Source organism: Macaca thibetana, chromosome 16 (genome assembly GCF_024542745.1).
Source record: "Macaca thibetana thibetana isolate TM-01 chromosome 16, ASM2454274v1, whole genome shotgun sequence".
NCBI classification, from domain to species: domain Eukaryota; kingdom Metazoa; phylum Chordata; class Mammalia; order Primates; family Cercopithecidae; genus Macaca; species Macaca thibetana.
Genome location: NC_065593.1, coordinates 60,679,371 through 60,697,968, shown reverse-complemented (window position 1 = coordinate 60,697,968; position 18,598 = coordinate 60,679,371). Strand labels below are relative to the sequence as shown.

Genomic DNA, 18,598 nt, shown 5'->3' with positions numbered 1-18,598 from the left:
TCACCCTTGGTCTTAACACTCCCCTGCTCATGTGGTTATTTGTGTTACACCTGCTTACTCCTCATCTCACTGATACCAAACCCAGCATACCCCACCATTGCTGACTGCGACAAAAACCTAATGGCCAACACCGGAGTCATGGCAGTAAGTTCCCCTTTTGTGTGTGTTTTCTTTAAACTAACAATCCACAATCCCCACAAGAAAGAATAAGATAATACCCATGGGCCTTAATGAGGGCCTGATCCCACAGGTCTCCCTAACCCCTCCACTGCCACATACACACATACATTCTCCACCGCTCGGCGAGCTCCCTGCTGTCTCTGGACTGCCCATTGCCTTCTCGGGCACCTTGTTCTCCGCAGGGTCTGTGAGTAATAAACTATTTCTCTTCCACCGCATGTTCTGTAATGGTGCTTCCTCTAAGCTAATGCCTCCTGGTCAGGGCTCCTCTAGAGAGTGGCTGTCTTGGTAAGGACATAGGTCACACAAGAGCCACAAGGGCTTCCCGTGGAAACAAGTTTTCTGGGAGAGGGACACCTGGTCACATGTAGGCATTAGGCCATCCACCAGAATAAAGCAGACTCCTATGGCCAGGCACAGTGGCTCATGCCTGTAATCCCAGCACTTTGGGAGGCCAAGTGGGACAGATCACCTGAGGTCAGGAGTTTGAGACCAGTCTGGCTAATACCGTGAAACCCCATTTCTACTAAAAAGTACAAAAATTAGCCCGGTATGGTGGCACGTGCCTGTAATCCCAGCTACTCGGGAGGCTGAGGCAGGAGAAATGCTCCAACCCAAGAGGTGGAGCTTGCAGTGAGCTGAGATCATGCCACTGCACTCCAGCCTGGGTGACAGAGTGAGACTCTATCTCAAAAAAAGAAAAAAGAAAAAAAAAAAAAGCAGCCTCCTGTGAAAGGCATACTGCAAACACCCGCCAGCACTTCCCCTGGAGCCCTGTCAGGGCAAGTTTGCAGCCACTCTCCAGGAGACACCTGAAGGCCAAATTGGAGGAAAATCATACCACCACTGAGAGGCACACTTAAAAAGGGTAAGATAGCAAATCTTACGTTATGTGTGTTTTATCACAATAAAAAAATCTGGAGAAAAAAAAAGAAAAAACAAGAGGCAGAGAAGTGGATGGTGGTTGGGGTTGAGCAATGAGTACATTTGTATTTTTTTTTGTGTGTGTGATGGAGTCTCGCTCTGTCGCCGAGGCTGGAATGCAGTGGTGCGACCTTGGCTCACTGCAACCTCTGCCTCCCGGGTTGAAGCGATTCTCCTACCTTAGCCTCCTGAGTAGTTGGGATTACAGGTGCGTGCCACCATGCCTGGCTAATTTTTGTATTTTTTTTTTTTTTTTTTTTTTGAGACGGAGTCTCGCTCTGTCACCCAAGCTGGAGTGCAGTGGCCGGATCTCAGCTCACTGCAAGCTCCGCCGCCCGAGTTTACACCATTCTCCTGCCTCAGCCTCCCGAGTAGCTGGGACTACAGGCGCCTGCCACCTCGCCCAGCTAGTTTTTTGTATTTTTTAGTAGAGACGGGGTTTCACCGTGTTAGCCAGGATGGTCTTGATCTCCTGACCTCGTGATCCGCCCGTCTCGGCCTCCCAAAGTGCTGGGATTACAGGCTTGAGCCACCGCGCCCGGCCAATTTTTGTATTTTTAATAGTGACAGGGTTTCACCATGTTGGTCAGGCTGGTCTCAAACTCCCGACCTCATGATCCACCCGCCTCAGCCTCCCAAAGTGCTGGGGTTATAGGCGTGAGCCACCGCGCCTGGCCACATTTGTATTTTAAATTCTACTTAATATGCATTGTGTGAGGTGCACATGCTACCTTTTTAGTATGAAAAACCAAGCTAGCAGGCGGGCATGGTGGCTCATGCCTGTAATCCCAGCACTCTGGGAGGCCAAGGCAGGTGGATCATTTGAGCCGATAAGTTCAAGACCAGCCTGGGTAACATGGTGAAAACCCATCTCTACAAAAAATGCAAAAAGTAGCTGGGCATGGTGTCATGCGCTTGTGGTCCCAGCTGCTCAGGAGGCTGAAGGGGGAGGTGTGGCAAACTTCACTGTTGTCCCTTTTTTTTGAGACACTCTCTTGAGCTCAGGTGGTTGAGGTCCCAGTGAGCCACGATCGTGCCAGCTGTGCTCCAGCCTGGGTGACAGAGCCAGACCTTGCCCCAGAAAAGCAAAATAAAACAAACAAACAATAACAAAAAAACCAAACTAGCACAGAAAGCTATACGTCTTTATTATAGATAAATATTCAAATAGAAGCTGGTTATTTTAGTTTAAAATAAAGTATCAGGCCAGGCGTGGTGGCTCACACCTGTAATCCCAGCACTTTGGGAGGCTGAGGGGGGCTGAGGGCGGGGGACAGATCACCTGAGGTCAGGAGTTTGAGACCAGCCTGGCCAACATGGGGAAACCCTGTCTCTACTAAAAATAAAAAATAAAAAAAATAAAAAAAACATTAGCTAGGCGTGGCAGCGCATGCCTGTAATCCCAGCTACTTGGGCGGTTGAGGCAGGAGAACCGTTTGAACCTGGGAGGCAGAGGTTGCAGTGAGCAGAGATTGCGCCACTGGACTCCAGCCTGGCCACTGGACTCCAGCCTGGGTGACAGAGCAAGACTGTCTCAAAAAAATAAAATAGGCCGGGCGCGGTGGCTCACGCCTGTAATCCCAGCACTTTGGGAGGCCGAGGCGGGTGGATCATGAGGTCAAGAGATCGAGACCATCCTGGCTAAAACGGTGAAACCCCATCTCTACTAAAAATGCAAAAAATTAGCCGGGCGTGGTGGCGGGCGCCTGTAATCCCAGCTACTTGGGAGGCTGAGGCAGGAGAATGGCGTGAACCCGGGAGGCGGAGCTTGCAGTGAGCCGAGATTGTGCCACTGCACTCCAGCCTGGGCGACTGAGCAAGACTCCATCCCAAAAAATAAAATAAAATAAAATAATAAAAAAATAAAAAAAGTATCTCTCAGATTAAGAAAACATATCATATATATATATTAATAGTAAAGCTTTAGTTGCCACAGCTAGAGATTCCTCTGACGGATCTGGGCAAAGTCAACTGAAAGCCTTCTGGAAGAGATTCCCCATTCCAGATGACATTAAGAACATTCAGGATCCATGGGAGGAGGCCAACAACATTCACAGGAGTTTGGAAGAGCTTGATTTCAACCCTCACGGATGGCTTGAGGGGTCCAAAATTCCAGCGGAGGAAGGAACTGTAGAGCTGGTGGAAAATAGCAGAGAACTAGAATGAGAAGTGGAGCTTGGAGATGGGACTGAGTTGCCACAATCTCATGATCAAACTTAAATGGATGAGAGTTGCTTCTTAGGGACTAGCAAAGAAAGTGGTTTCTTGAGATGGAATCTACTCCTGGTGAAGATGCCATGGACATTGTTAAAATGACAACACAGGATTTAGAATATTCCATAAATGTAATTGATACAACAGTGGCAGGACTTGACAGGACTGATTCTATTTTTTTTTTTAGATGGAATTTCGCTGTGTCACCCAGGCTGGAGTGCAATGGTATGATCTTGGCTCACTGCAACCTCTGCTTCCCGGGTTCAGGCGATGCTCAAGCCTCAGCCTCCCAAGTGGCTGGGATTACAGGTGCCCACCACCGTGCTTGGCTAATTTTTGTATTTTTAGTAGAGGTAGGGTTTCACCATGTTGCCCAGGCTGGGCTCCAACTTCTGACCTTAACTGATCACTTTGAATCCCAAAGAGCTGGGATTACAGGCCGAGCCAGCATGCCTGGCCTGATTATAATTTTGAAAGAGGTTCTTCTGTGGGTAAAATGCTATCAAATTGTTATTGCATGCTGTGGAGAAATCTTTCCTGGTGTCCCTCGGTGTGGAAAATATCACTTTTTTTTTTTTTTTTTTTTTTTTTTGAGACAGGGTCTCACTCTGTTGCCCAGGTTGTGCAGTAGCACAATCACAGCTCACTGCAACCTTGACCTCCCCAAACTCAGGTGATCCTCTCACCTCAGCCTCCCCAGTAGCTGGGACTATAGGTGTGTTTCAGCATGACTAATTTTTGTTTTTTTTTTTTTTTGTAGTGACAGGGTTTTGCCATGTTGCCCAGGGTAGTCTTGAACTCCTGGGCTCAAGCAATCCTCCTGCCCCGACCTCCCAAAGTGCTGGGATTACAGGCGTGAGCCATGGTGCCCAGCCCTGTTGTCATATTTTAAGAAATTGCCACAGCCAGCTGGGCGCGGTATCTCATGCCTGTAATCCCAGCACTTTGGGAGGCCAAGGTGAGTGGATCATGAGGTCAAGAGATCGAGACCATCCTGGCCAACATGGTGAAACCCCGTCTCTGCTAAAAAATACAAAAATTACCTGGGTGTGGTGGCACATGCCTGTAGTCCCAGCTGCTCGGGAGGCTGAGGCAGGAGAATCGTTTGAATCCTGGAGGCAGAGGTTGCAGTGAGCCCAGATCATGCCACTGCACTCCAGCCTGGCAACAGAGCGAGACTCCATTTCAAAAAAAGAAATTGCCACAGCCACCCTTATCTTCAGTAACCACCACCCCGGATGGTCAGCAGCAGCCACCAACATTGAGGCAAGATCCTCCACCAGCAAAATGACAGCTAGACTTGAAGGCTTAATCACTAGCAATTTTTAGTGTGTGTGTGTATATATATATGTGTGTGTGTATATATATGTGTGTGTGTGTGTGTGTGTGTGTGTGTATATATATATATATATATTTTTTTTTTTTTTTTTTTTTTGAGGTGGAGTTTCACTCTTGTTGCCCAGGCTGGAATGCAGTGGCATGATCTCGGCTCACTGCAACCTCTGCCTCCTGGGTTCCAATGATTCTCCTGCCTTAGCCTTCTATTACAGGTGTCTGCCACTATGCCCGGCTAATTTTGTATTTTTAGTAGAGACAGGGTTTCACCATGTTGGCCAGGCTGGTCTCGAACTCCTGACCTCAGGTGATCCACCTACCTCAGCCTCCCAAAGTGCTGGGATTACAGGCGTAGGCCACCGCGCCCGGCCACAATAATGTATTTTTTTTTTTTTTTTTTTTTTTTGAGACGGAGTCTTGCTGTGTCGCCCAGGCTGGAGTGCAGTGGCCGGATCTCAGCTCACTGCAAGCTCCGCCTCCCGGGTTTTTACGCCATTCTCCTGCCTCAGCCTCCCGAGTAGCTGGGACTACAGGCGCCCACCACCTCGCCCGGCTAGTTTTTTGTATTTTTTTTAGTAGAGACGGGGTTTCACCGTGTTAGCCAGGATGGTCTCGAACTCCTGACGTCGTGATCCGCCCGTCTCGGCCTCCCAAAGTGCTGGGATTACAGGCTTGAGCCACCGCGCCCGGCCCACAATAATGTATTTTTAAGTTAATGTGTGTACCTTGTTTCTTAAGACATAATGGTATTGCACACTTAATAAACTACCATATAACATAAACATAACTTTACAATTAATTTCTTTTTTTAATTTTAGAGATGGGGGTCTCACTCGGTTGTGCAGGCTGCAGTGCCGCGGTGCCAACACAGCTCACTTCAACCTCCGACTCCCAGACTCAAGCAGTACCCCTGCTCCAGCCTCCCGAACAGCTAGGACCACAGGCATGCACCACCACGCCTGGCTTTTTTTTTTTTTGTAGAGACAGGGTCTCACTATGTTGTCCAGACTGGTCTTGAACTCCTGGGCTCACTTGGTCCTCCTGCCTCAGCTTCTCAAAGTGCTGGGATTACAGGCATGAGCCAAGGTGCCCAGCCCATAAACATAATTTTTATAGGCCCCAGGAAACCAAAAAATTGTAACTCACTTGTATTAGTTTGTTTTCGCGCTAGTGATAAAGACACACCCAACACTGGGCAATTTACAAAAGAAAGATGTTTAACGAACTTACAGTTCCACGTAGCTGGGAGGCCTCACAATCGTGGCAGAAGGTGAAAACTACATCTCACACAGTGGCAGACAAGAGAAGTAGAAGAAATCTTATGCAAGGAAACTCCCCTTTTTACAACCAACAGATCTTGTGAGACTTATTCACCATCACGAGAGTAGCACGGGAAAGACCTGCCCCCATGATCCAATTACCTCCCACTGGGTCCCTCCCACAACACGTGGGAATTCAAGATGAGATTTGGGTGGGGACACAGCCAAACTATATCATCACTTTATTGCAATAGCAACTTTACTTTGGTGGACTCAGCTGAATCTGCAATATCTTTGAGGCAAGCCTGTACCAAATTAATTACACTGTTGCATAACAAACCACCTACCTAGTAGCTTAAGAAGAAACATCAGTTCCTCACCGGTCATCATCATGATCCTGGGGGTTGGCAGGTGGATCTGCTGGCTTTATTTGGCTCGTTCATGGGGCTTCCTGCAGCAGGTAGTTCAGCTGGAACCGGGTGGCCTGTGATGGCCTCACGCACGTGTCTAGGGCCTCAGCTGAAAGGGCTGAGGTGTCTGGGTCTCTCCCCGCATCCTCTTTCATCCCAGGCTTCTTTTGCGTAGGGATCTCAGCACAGTGCTCCAAGAGGGTAGGACAGGAATATGTGAGGCCTACTGGGACCAGGCCTTGGGAGCCACATGGTGGCCCCTCCAGCCAGTCACAGAGCCAGCGCAAGGAAGTGGTGGGTAGCAGACATCACCATGTCACGGGAGGACATGCAGAGAATCTGCAGCCGTCTTTAACCTATCAGAGAGGCCACTTACAAAATGTCGTTTACCCAGAGGCAAATCTTTTTTTTTTTTTTTTTTCAAGATAGAGTCTTGCTCTGTCGCCCAGGCTGGAATGCAGTGGTGCAATCTCGGCTCACTGTAACCTCTGCCTCCCCAGTTCAAATGATTCTCCTGCCTCAGCCAAGTAGCTGGGACTACAGGCACCCGCCACCATACCCGGCTAATTTTTGTATTTTTAGTAGAGATGGGGTTTCACCATGTTGGCCAGGCTGGTCTCAAACTCCTGACCTCAAGTGGTCCGCCCGCCTCCGCCTCCCAAAGTGCTAGGACTATGGGCATGAGCCTCTGTGCCCAGCCCCAGAGGCAAATCTAACAATCGATGTGTAAGACCTGTACACAGACAACTGTTAAGAAGTATAAAATCGAAATCCACGGACAGCACGGTGGTTCTTATTCTCTGCAGATATGCCAAGACAGGATTGGAAGCCCATGAAATTTATTTGGGGAAATGCTTGTGAAGGATAAAGGTGGGAGGAGGCTGCAGTGGGGAGCTTAGACCACGTGGGAAAGAGAGCAAGGCAGGAGGACTGGGTTGGAAGAATCTCAAAGTGTAGCATAATTCCCAGAAAGGTTTGGCCAGGCTGATAGGCAGTCCTCGAGCAAACATGATCCTTTGTCATACTGCTGTGCCCAGTTATGGGATAGGAGCAGCCTGCAGGCAGCACGGCCTCAGCCTGGCTTTGTGAGATCCCCAAACACAGCAGCTCAGCCCTCTGGTCACCTGTTCCCCTGTGCCCAGCAGGAGATCTGAGTGGTGCATTTGCTTGGTATCCACAGAAGAATACGCCACACTCATGTGCTGTCAAACCCAATTGTATAATGATATCAATTTTTTTTTCCCAGCCCGGGATTACAATTATATCTCAATCCAAATTCCAACAGAAATCAACAGAATGGGCTGGGCTCAGTGGCACACTCGTAATCCCAGCACTTTGGGAGGCTGGGGCAGGCAGGCGACTTGAGGTCAGGAGTTTCAGATCAGCCTGAACAACAGGGTGAAACCCCATCTCTACTAAAAATACAAAAATCAGCTGGGCATGATGGCCCACACCTGTAATACCAGCTACTTGGGAGGCTGAGGCAGAAGAATTGCTTGAACCCAGGAGGCAGAGGTTGTGGTGAGTGGAGATCACGCCCCTGCACTCCAGCCTGGACGACAGAGCGAGACTCCATCTCAAAAAAGAAGAAATAAATTGAAAGTACGATTCTAAAAGTTATATGGGGCCGGGCGCGGTGGCTCACGCCTGCAATCCCAGCACTGTGGGAGGCCGAGGTGGGTGGATCACCTGAGGTCAGGAGTTCAACACCAGCCTGGCCAAATGGCGAAATCCTATCTCTACTAAAAATGCAAAAATTAGCTGAGTGTGGTGATGTGTACCTGTAATCCCAGCTACTCAGGAGACTGAGTAGGAGAATCGCTTGAACCTGGGAGGTGGAGGTTGCAGTGAGCCAAGATTGCACCACTGCACTCTAGCCTGGGAGACACAGTGAGACTCCATCTCAAAAAAAATAAAAAATAAAAAATAAAATAAAATAAAAATTATATGGAAATATAAGGGCCAAGAATATCCCCGTTAATCTTGGAGATCAAGGTCGGAGGACTTGTTCTGCTAAATATAAAGATTTATTTTAAAGCTTCGACATTAAGACTTTGGGATTTGCACAAAGATAAAGACAAATGGAATAGAGGGCTCAGACATGTATGGATGTGTGACTGTCCAGAAGGGGGCACTGCAGAGCCACGAAAGAGATTTTCTGGAAATCTTGCAACGACTGGAGGGACATACGATAAAAAATAAAATAAAACGTGTCCCCTTCCCTCACGTCATAAATAAAAGCAATTCCAGGTGAGCTGCAGATTTGAAGGTTAACAGGAAAACAATAACGCTTGCAGAAAATAACAGAGGATGGCATAGCCCATAAGGTCATGACTTTGAAGTAAGGAAATATCTTTAGAAAAATCAGCAAAACTATAAATCGTAAGAGAAAAGGCTGATGAACTTTACTACAGTAAAATTAAGAACTTTTTTTCTGATGGGTTAAGGAGGAGCTAAAGGTAGAAATTACAGACTATTTAGAACTTCATGAAAATGTAAGTACTACCCCCATCAAAACCTATGGGGTAGCAAGAGAAGTGATTCTCAGCAGGACACGCGTCCCTGAGACTGCATGCATTTGAAAACTTAAGATTTAAAAATAAGCGAGCCCCAGTTCACAACTGCAAAATCATGGAACCAACCCAAATGCCCATCAATCAACGAGTGGATAAAGAAACTGTGTGAGAGAGGTGTGAGAGAGATATATATATCATATATATCACAGTGTATATATCATATACAGTATAGATACATAAAATATATATCACAGTATATCATATATGGTATATATGGTATCATATATGCTGTGATATAAGATATAATCATATCATATATACATATATACAGTATATCATATATACTGTGATGTATAATGTGCTGATACATCACTTATATATTGTATATAATATATACTTATATATTATATATAATATATACTTATATATGATATGTCATATATACTAATATATACTAATATATTATATATATCATATATATCATATGTGAGAGAAATTGTGAGATATATATTATATATACTGTGATATATATGATATACTGATATATATGTGAGAGATACAGATATACACATGATGGAATACTACTCGGCCATAAAAAGGAATGAATTAACGGCATTCACAGCGACCTGGATGAGATTGGAGAGCATTATTCTAAGTGAAGTAACTCGGGAATGGAAAACCAAACACTTTATGTTCTCACGCGTAAGTGGGAGCTGAGCTATGAGAACACAAAGGCATAAGAATGACACAATGGACTTTGGGGACTTGGGGGGAAGGGTGGGAGGGGGTGAGGAATAAAAGACCACAAATAGGGTACAGTGTATACTGCTCAGGTGATGGGTGCACCAAAATCTCACAAATCGCCACTAAAGAACTTACTCATTAACCAAATACCACCTGTACCCCAATAACTTATAGAAAAATTAAAAATAAAAAAAAGAGACTAGAAATAAAAAAATAAGTGAACCTAACTTTCCACTTTTGAAACCAGAAAAATGGCCAGGCAGCCGGGCGCAGTGGCTCACGCCTGTAATCCCAGCACTTTAGGAGGCCGAGATGGGTGGATCACCTGATGTAAGGAGTTCGGGACCAGCCTGGCTAACATAGTGAAACCCCGTTTCTACTAAAAGTAAAAAATTAGCCGGGTGTGGTGCAGGCACCTGTAATTCCAGCTACTCAGGAGGCTGAAGCAGGAGAACCGCTTGAACCCAGGAGGCGGAGGTTGCAGTGAACCGAAATCGCGCCACTGCACTCCAGCCTGGTCAACAGAGTGAGACTCTGTCTTAAAACAAAACAAAATGGCCAGGTGAGGTGGCTCACGCCTGTAATCCCCACATTTTGGGAGGCTGAGGCAGGAGCATCACACGAGACCAGCTGGGCAACATGGTAAAATCCTGTCTCTACAAAAAAGTATTAGCCGAATGTGGTGGTATGCACCTGTAGTCCTGGCTACTGGGAAGGCTGAGGTGGGAGAATCGCTTAAGCAAGGGAGTTGCAGAGGTTACAGTGAGCTGAGATCTTGCCACTGCACTCCAGCCTGGGTGACAGAGGGAGACCCTGACAAAACAAAAACAAAAACAAAAAACAACAACAACAAAACACACACACACACAAAACAAACACCAAAAAACAAACAAACAAACAAGAAAAACCCAGAAAAAGAACAACATAAATCCAAAAAGCACGAAAATAGTAAAATCAGAAATTAGTGAAACAGAAAATAGAACAAAATAAAGAGCTTGTTTTTTGAAAAGATGAGTAACATGGACAGTCCTTCAGTGAAAAAGCATGAAGAAGAAAAGGAAGAAGACACAAATAAACACAGAGACAGCACAACCAAGAGACAAAAGAAGATGATTAGTAACAACTTAATACCCCAAATTTGAAAACCTTGATGAAATGGACTCTTTTCTAGGAAAACAGTAACCAGCAAAATTGGCCCAGAAAGAAAGGAAAGTCCGAGTAGGTCAATAATCCAAAAGCAAGATGAACTATTAAAGACCTACTTCCCAAAAGGCATCTGAATTTGTAGATGTAAAAAGAAAAAGTAAACAAACACAATTAAGCTAGAGAATTATCAGCCCAAAAGGCAGGAGAATATCTTTGTGAGCTTACAGCAGGGCAGCTCTGCTAAACTGGGGAAAACAGCAAAGTCACAGAGGATGATATGAATACACCGGACCATACTGAAGTGTGAAATACCGATAGTGCCAGAGACTTTGAAAGAGTTCAAAGACAAGCAGCACGCAGATTCGCTCCCTCTATATACAGCAAAGGCAAAATATTCGTATCTGGGGTATGCAACACACCTGTTTACACCAGTAAGAAAAAAACATAATTAAAATGAACAAAGGGCTTAATGGGATTGTCATAGAAGATGTAACACATGTCCAAAGGGCTAATTGACATTACAAGCTGTGTAACTTGAAGTTTTTGTGTGTGTGTGAGCGTGTCGAGTTGTTTTTTTCTTTTTTTTTCTTTTTTTTCTTTTTTTGAGACAGAGTCTCCCTCTGTCGCCCAGGCTGGAGTGCAGTGGCTGCAGTCTCAGCTCACTGCAGCCTTAACCTCCAGGGCTCAAGCAATCCTCCCACTTCAGCTTCCTGAGTAGCTGGGACTACAGGCGTATGTCACTATGCCTGGCTAATTTTTTGTACTTTTTGTAGAGATGGGGTTTTGCCATGTTGCCCAGGCTGGTCTTGAACTCCTGGTCTCAAGTGATTCACACACCTCGGCCTCCTAAAGTGCTGAGATTGCAGGAGTGAGCCTCTCATGCCTGACTGGTTCAGATTTTTTAAGAGACAGGACCTTGCATTGTCACTCAGGCTGGAGTGCAGTGATACAGTTATAGCTCACTGCAGCCTCACTCCTGGTTCACGCTATCCTCTAACCTCAGCCCCTCCAGAGTAGCAGGGAATACAGGTGTGTGACACAATGCCTGGCTAATTTTTAAATATTTTTGTAGAGTTGCAGGTGTCTCATTATGCTGCCCAGGCTTGTTTCAAACTCCTGGACTCAAGCCATCCTTCCACCTTGGCCTTCCAAAGTGCTGGGATTGCAGGTGTGAACCACCATGACTGCTACAACTTAAAGTTAAAACAACAATGAAACTCAATGTTCACACATCAGTTGAGAAAAAAAAAAAATCTTAAAGTTTGATAACATCACTGTTTGAGAGGGTGCGGAGTAATACATACTCATCCAGTGCTGGGGAAAATGTCAGTGGTGAAACCATTTTGAATGACAATTTGGCAGTGACTGTTACAACTGAAAGTGTGCATACTCTACTGTTAGTAACTCATGTTTTTACCTTAAAAAGAAAAAACATATATATGTATCCAAAAAGGTTTATACAAAGATACTCATTTTAACATAAAAAAATAGCAAATGTTTGCTATGTTGCTATTTAAGTATTCACTGAAATGATGGCATATTAAGCAGCAGTCAAAACGAACAAATTAGAGTTATATAAATCAATATGGCTTGATTTAAAAAATACTGCTAGGTGTGAAAAGCAAGATGCAGAATAACCTGTACAATATGATACCAGTTTTATAAAACACAAACAGCCCAATATAGTTCCAGGTACATACACATATTTTAAAGCATGTATGTTTTAAATATTTATAAATGTACAGAAAAGTGTTTTATTTATTTTTGAGACAGAGTCTTGCTCTGTCACCCAGGCTGGAGTGCAGTGGCATGATCTCGGCTCACTGCAATCTCCGCCTCCTGGGTTCAAGTGATTCTCCTGCCTCAGCCTCCAGAGTAGCTGGGATTACAGGTATGTGCTACCATGCCTGGCTAACTTTTTGTATTTTTAGTAGAGACAGGGTTTTGCCATGTTGCTCAGGTCTCAAACTCCTGAGCTCAAGTGATTTGCCTGCCTCAGCCTCCCAAAGTGCTGGGATTACTGGTGTAAGCCACTGTGCCCGGCCCAGAAAAGTATTTTAAAACATCTGTAAAAATACAGGCCAAATTGCTGATATTGGTGGAATGCTGAGGGGTGGACTATTGAGGGGGAAGTATGGAAAGCAAGAGGTAGGCGGATGAAAAGGAGCATGAATTCCATCTGCAACGCTTTGAAATTTTAAAAGGAGAAAATGAATGCCATGTGTCAAAAGACAAAATTATAACACATTTAGTTATAAATCTAATTGGCTTTTATTTGAGATTCATGAATTGGGGCAGCTTTCCTTCTACAACATGGAGTAAGAGCTTCCATTGGTCAATGGCAGACAGCGGGTTTTGTGAGATGGGAACAAGGAAACGGAACCAGAGGAAAAACGTCAGTTGGTTACCATTGCGTTTCTTTGGTAAAGGTTAAAGCGGAGGGGACTTCCTTATTACACTGACTTACGTAGACTGGAATCTCCTGTTTTCAGGAAAAACGTGTCTGTTTTGGGAACTATCTGCTTCCTCAAGGCTTCGGTTTCATGATACGTGGCGTTTAGCACGAGTGACTCCATCTTGGTTTGGGGTGGTCTGTTGGAGCCTAGTGCAGGAGCTCAGTCCAAAATAATGGGCTCCCATAATTTCTGTTTAACAAATATTTGTGCAATTGCAATAATAATACGAGGGAAAATGACCAGGGCAGGCATCCCAGGTAGTGTTACTGTATTATTGAGGAGTGAGTGTGTGTTCACAGGTGGAGGTGTGCAGGCAGACAGGACTTTCCAGTAGGTACCCGGGCGCAGCCTCCAGTGGGTATAAAGGTGAGTTGGGGGGCTGCAGCCAGGGGCCAGCCATAACCACAGCTTTCTTTCGTTCATTAAGCCTTTACTGAGTAGCAAGGAGAAAGGGAGTGACGGTTGAAAAGTTCTTTTTCTTTCTTCCTTTTCTTTTCTTTTTCTTTCTTTTTTTTTTTTTTTGAGACAGGATCTCAATCTGTTGCCTGGGCTGCAGTGCAGTGGCACAATCATGGTTCACTGCAGCCTCGACTCCCCAGGCTCAAGTGATCCTCCCACCTCAACCTCCTGCGTAGCTAGGAGTACAGGTGCACACCACCACGCCAGGCTAATTTTTTTTTTTTTTTTTTTTTTTTTTTGAGATGGAGTCTTGCTCTGTCATCAGGCTAGAGTGCAGTGGCATGATCGCAGCTCACTGCAACCTCTGCCTCTCGGGTTCAGCTGATTCCCGTGTCTCAGCCTTCCAAGTAGCTGGGACTCTGGTTGCACGCCACCATGCCTGGCTGCTTTTTTGTATTTTAGTAGAGACGGAGTTTCACCATGTTGGCCAGGATGGTCTCAATCTCCTGACCTCAAGTGATCCGCCCACCTCTGCCTTCCAAAGTGCTAGGATTACAGGTGTGAGCCACCGTGCCTGGCCCAGGCTAATTTTTTGTATTTTTTGGAGAGATGGGATTTCTCCATGTTGCCCAGGCTGGTTTCCAAGTCTGCTGAAGCAATCAATCCTCCCGCCTTGGCCTCCCAACGTGCTGGAATTACAGGCGTAAGACACCGCGTCCAGCCTTGACAGTTTTACATGTGTTTTTTGTTTTTCCTCCAACTGGTCTGAGACATGTATCTGAATGAAGGGACAGTGAGATTTATTGCAGAAGGAATGCAATGACAACGAACAAGGTAAGAAGATTTTGAATAACAAAAAAAAAAAGATACCAGCCTTGCAAGCAGGCTGCTGTTTTCAGAGGTTTGTCTAAATTCCAGGATTTACCCCACTCATCGTAGTTAGATTTAGCTACTGTAAAAACACCAAGATAGTACTAGCTTAAACAAGACAGAAGGATATTTCTCTCATTTAAGAGTCTGGGCTGGCCGGGAGTGGTGGCTCATGCCTGTAATCCCAGCACTTTGGGAGACTGAGGTGGGCAGATCAGCCTGATGACAGAGCAAGACTCCATCTCAAAAAAAAAAAAAAAAAAAAAAAAAAAAAATTAGCTTGGCATGGTGGTGGGCGCCTGTACTTACAGCTATTCAGGAGGCTGAGGTGGGAGTTCGAGATCAGCCAGGCCAACATGGTGAAACCCTGTCTCCACTAAAAATACAAAAAATCAGCCAGGCGTGGTGGTGGGCGCCTGTAATCCCAGGTACTTGGGAGGCTGAGGCAGGAGAATCACTTGAACCCAGGAGCTGGAGGTTGCAGTGTGCCAAGATCACGCCACTGAGCTCCAGCCCGGACGACAGAGTCAGACTCTGTCTCCAAAAAAAAAAAAAAAAAAAAAAAAAAAAAAAGTCCAGACATAACCAGCCCAGGGCAACACTGGTCTTGCTGTTGGGGACCTAGGCCCCTCCTACCCTTTCCACCAGTGATTTCCATCTCATGGTCTCAGATGGTTGCTGCAGTTCCTGCCTTCACATCCTTGCACCCAGTTGGTGACCAACAGAAGCGAGGAAGGAAAGGTGGAGGGCATGCCCCCTTTGTTTTGCAGGCACAACCAAAATTGTACTTATCACTTTGTTTCTTGTTTCATAAACCACAACTTACTCGTAAGTACACGTGGCAAGAGTAAGTGCTGCCGCTGGAGAATATTGTCTTTATCTGGGTTACCATGTAGTCAGCAAAAACGTGGGTCTTCCTTTCCTAAAGGACAGGCTCGGAAGGAATATTGGGGACAATTAGTTCCTGCCACACTCTTCAGCATATCAGCAACCAACCCCGGGCGCCAGGTGGTGTCCACTCACCTGATTCTCATTTCTGGCTGCCCCGGAGGCCATGAGGGAGGAGGCAGAGGAAGGCAGAGCAAGCAGATGTGAATCTAGTTCCCCACTCTGGGTGCTCTGGGCATGGCTGAGGGGTGGCGCAGAGGCAAGTGCACGCACTGCGGCCCCACCTGCAACAGGAAGCTGACGGGACAGCATGGTCAGGCACGGAGGCCCGAGGCTCAGCTGTCCCAAACCAACCAGCCTTCCTGTACGGGTGTGGGCAGAGCCCAGGACAGCTGAGAGCCCGCAGGGAGATGTCAGAGGGGCCCCTGAAACAGGGCAGGTGGCTCTGCCGAGTCTGTAGTTCAGATTCACAGGTAGGGATGCCAGATTTAGCAAATGCATAGACAGCATCCTAGTTCAGTTTGAATTTTAGATAAATATGCAATCACTTTTTGTTTTTTTTTTTTTGAGACGGAGAGTCTCACTCTGTCACCCGGGCTGGAGTGCAGTGGCCGGATCTCAGCTCACTGCAAGCTCCGCCTCCCGGGTTTACGCCATTCTCCTGCCTCAGCCTCCCAAGTAGCTGGAACTACAGGCGCCTGCCACCTCACCCGGCTAGTTTTTTGTATTTTTTAGTAGAGACGGGGTTTCACCGTGTTAGCCAGGATGGTCTCGATCTCCTGACCTCGTGATCCACCCGTCTCGGCCTCCCAAAGTGCTGGGATTACAGGCTTCAGCCACTGTGCCCGGTCGCAATCACTTTTTAATATAAGCTTGTCCTATGTCCCATGTGTCATTTATTTGGAATTCAAATTTAACTGATTGCTCCGTATTTTATCTGGAAACCCTAGAAGGTTAGGATTTAGAGGACCCACTCAGGCCTCAAATGGGTCCAGAGCTCCAGCGTGAGCCAATGTGACCTCAAGGCAGACAGGGCCCCTCCAGTCTTGGCCTGATGCCCAAAGAGACCACGAGCCACAGGGGCTAACAAGACGCCATAAGATCTGAGTCTTCTCTGTCCTCAGGGGCGTGCAGGGCGGCCTTCGCCTTCTTGCTCTTCTAGACCAGGTGCCTACTCTTTGGAAAGGAGAGAAGAGAAGGGAGGTTTGGGCATATTTTCTCCCAGAGACTGAACATTACCCAAGGGCTGTTCAAAGTATCCCTTAGAACTGTTCTAACCTGGGTAGGATGAAAGTTTATCTATTTTTATTGCTAAACTGGAGGTGAGGGCTTGGGAACACCCGGTTAGATGCACACCAAATCACGACTGTCCACGTCTGGTGCACCCTGAACACAGCAGGAGGGAGCCTGCTGATCCACTGCCCTCGCTCACTGCAAGCTTCCCAGGGCTGAAGCCCCAGAGAAGAGGCCTTTGCCATCTCTGTCCTCCCCATGGGTCAGCGTCTCCTGCTTCTGATGGGCCCGTCCTTCTTGCCTAACTGGCTGGCCTGCACCATGGCCCATATTCAACAACCTTAGTCATAGCTCCCACCGTCGGCATTTATGGAAGCTTGGAGCCTCATAAAGTTCAAAGTCTGCAACGATAATAAAGGCCCAGTCAACTTGGCTTGGGCTGCAGCTGCAGCCCAGCACTGGAAGCTCCTAATTGTGGAGGAATGTTTGGGCCTGGAGGGAGGAGAGCCTTGGCTTGCCCTGTGGGGCCCAGCCTTGAGTTCTGGCTTCTCAGGGCTCTGTTCTATCATGTTTCCTGTGAACTCCTTCTGTGCCTAAGACGCTGGGCAGTGCCACTCTTGTAGAGGAGCCACTCCAGGCCCTGCACGCTTAGGGGCAGAGCAACTACTACCGTCAAGCACAGGCGTGGGGCTGTAGAAAGAAATCTGTGTTTCACTGGAAAACTATGCATCCTACATAGGACACCAGCTTCCACGTGGCCGGATACTAACCTACTAACCTTTCACGTTTTTTTTTTTTTTTTTTTTTTTTTAGACGGAGTCTCCCTCTGTCACCCACCCAGGCTGGAGTGCAATGGCACCATCTCGGCTCATTGCAGCCTCTGCCTCCCGGGTTCCAGCTATTCTCCAGTCTCAGCCTCTTGGGTAGCTGGGATTACAGGCATGCACCACCACACCCGGCTAATTTTTGTATTTTTAGTAGAGATGGGTTTTCACCACGTTGGCCAGGCTGGTCTCGAACTCTTGACTTCAGGTGATCCGCCCGCCTCGGCCTCCCAAAGTGCTGGGATCACAGACCAGAGCCACCGCACCCGGTCTGAAAATTATCTTTTAATAGGGATTAGCCGCATGAGTTAAAGTCTCATTTCCACCATTTGCTGACTTTGTGCCCTTTGGGAGATTGCTTAATCTCTCCGGGATACACCTCAATTTGCTTGCAAAGGAGGCTGGTGAGGCTAAAAAGAGAACTGGCAGATTGGGGCCTTCGGAAGCCTTCTAGAGCCTTCTAGACCCGTGGACTCAAATCCAATAATGGGCAACAGCAACAACGACGACGACGAACCCCGGGCTCAGAACTCGCCCGGGCCCCGCCCCTCACAGCCCCGCCCCGTCCTCGGCCCCGCCCCCGGCCTGTCGCCGCTACAAAGTCCCCGCCGGGGGGCAGCTGACCAGAGTCGGCCCGGAGTCCCGTCCCAGGGCGGTGTCAGCGCTGCGCACTTCCCATTGGCCGAGCGCGGCGCGGGGGCGGGTCCGGGCCTGCGATTGGCTCTCGGCGGGCGCGGACGGTGTCATGGAGGCCGCGGCGGTGACGGTCACCCGGTCGGCTGCCCGGCGGCGGCGGGGGCGGCAGCTGCAGGAGGAGCAGGAGGAGCAGGAACCGCGGCCGCGGCGGCGGCGGCCGGGGAGGAGGTGGGGCTGTGGGGCCCGTGTGAGACCCGATCCGCGGGGCTGAGAGTCCGTGGCCCTGGGGCCCGAGGTTCCCCCGCACGGGCGCGCCGAGGGGCGAGGGGCCGGCGCCTGTGTCTGCTCCGTGCACAGCAGGGGACAGCGGGTGGCAGCGCCCCTCCGCTCGGTCAGTCCTTCCGTCCCCGCGCCACTGCCGGGCAGCGGCCTCCGGCCCCCGTGCCTGACCTCCGTCCATCTCAGAAATGCGGGTGCAAACTCGAGTGGCCACGGGGCCCGGCGGGAATCCCGGGGCCCCGGCCAGACCCCTGCCTCCCACGTCGCTGGTCTATGCGGAAGATC

The 18,598-nt window shown here is 47.8% G+C and overlaps 1 protein-coding gene across 1 annotated transcript in view; it reads left to right on the top strand.

The window, feature by feature from the left end:
* ENGASE (endo-beta-N-acetylglucosaminidase) overlaps positions 1-18,598 on the top strand; it is a 639,565-nt gene that overhangs the window by 607,957 nt on the left and 13,010 nt on the right. Inside the window, exon 2 of the mRNA XM_050764223.1 lies at positions 18,129-18,262. Coding sequence (XP_050620180.1) covers positions 18,144-18,262 — 119 coding nt within the window. The 5' untranslated portion in view covers positions 18,129-18,143. The remainder of the gene's footprint in view (positions 1-18,128; positions 18,263-18,598) is intronic.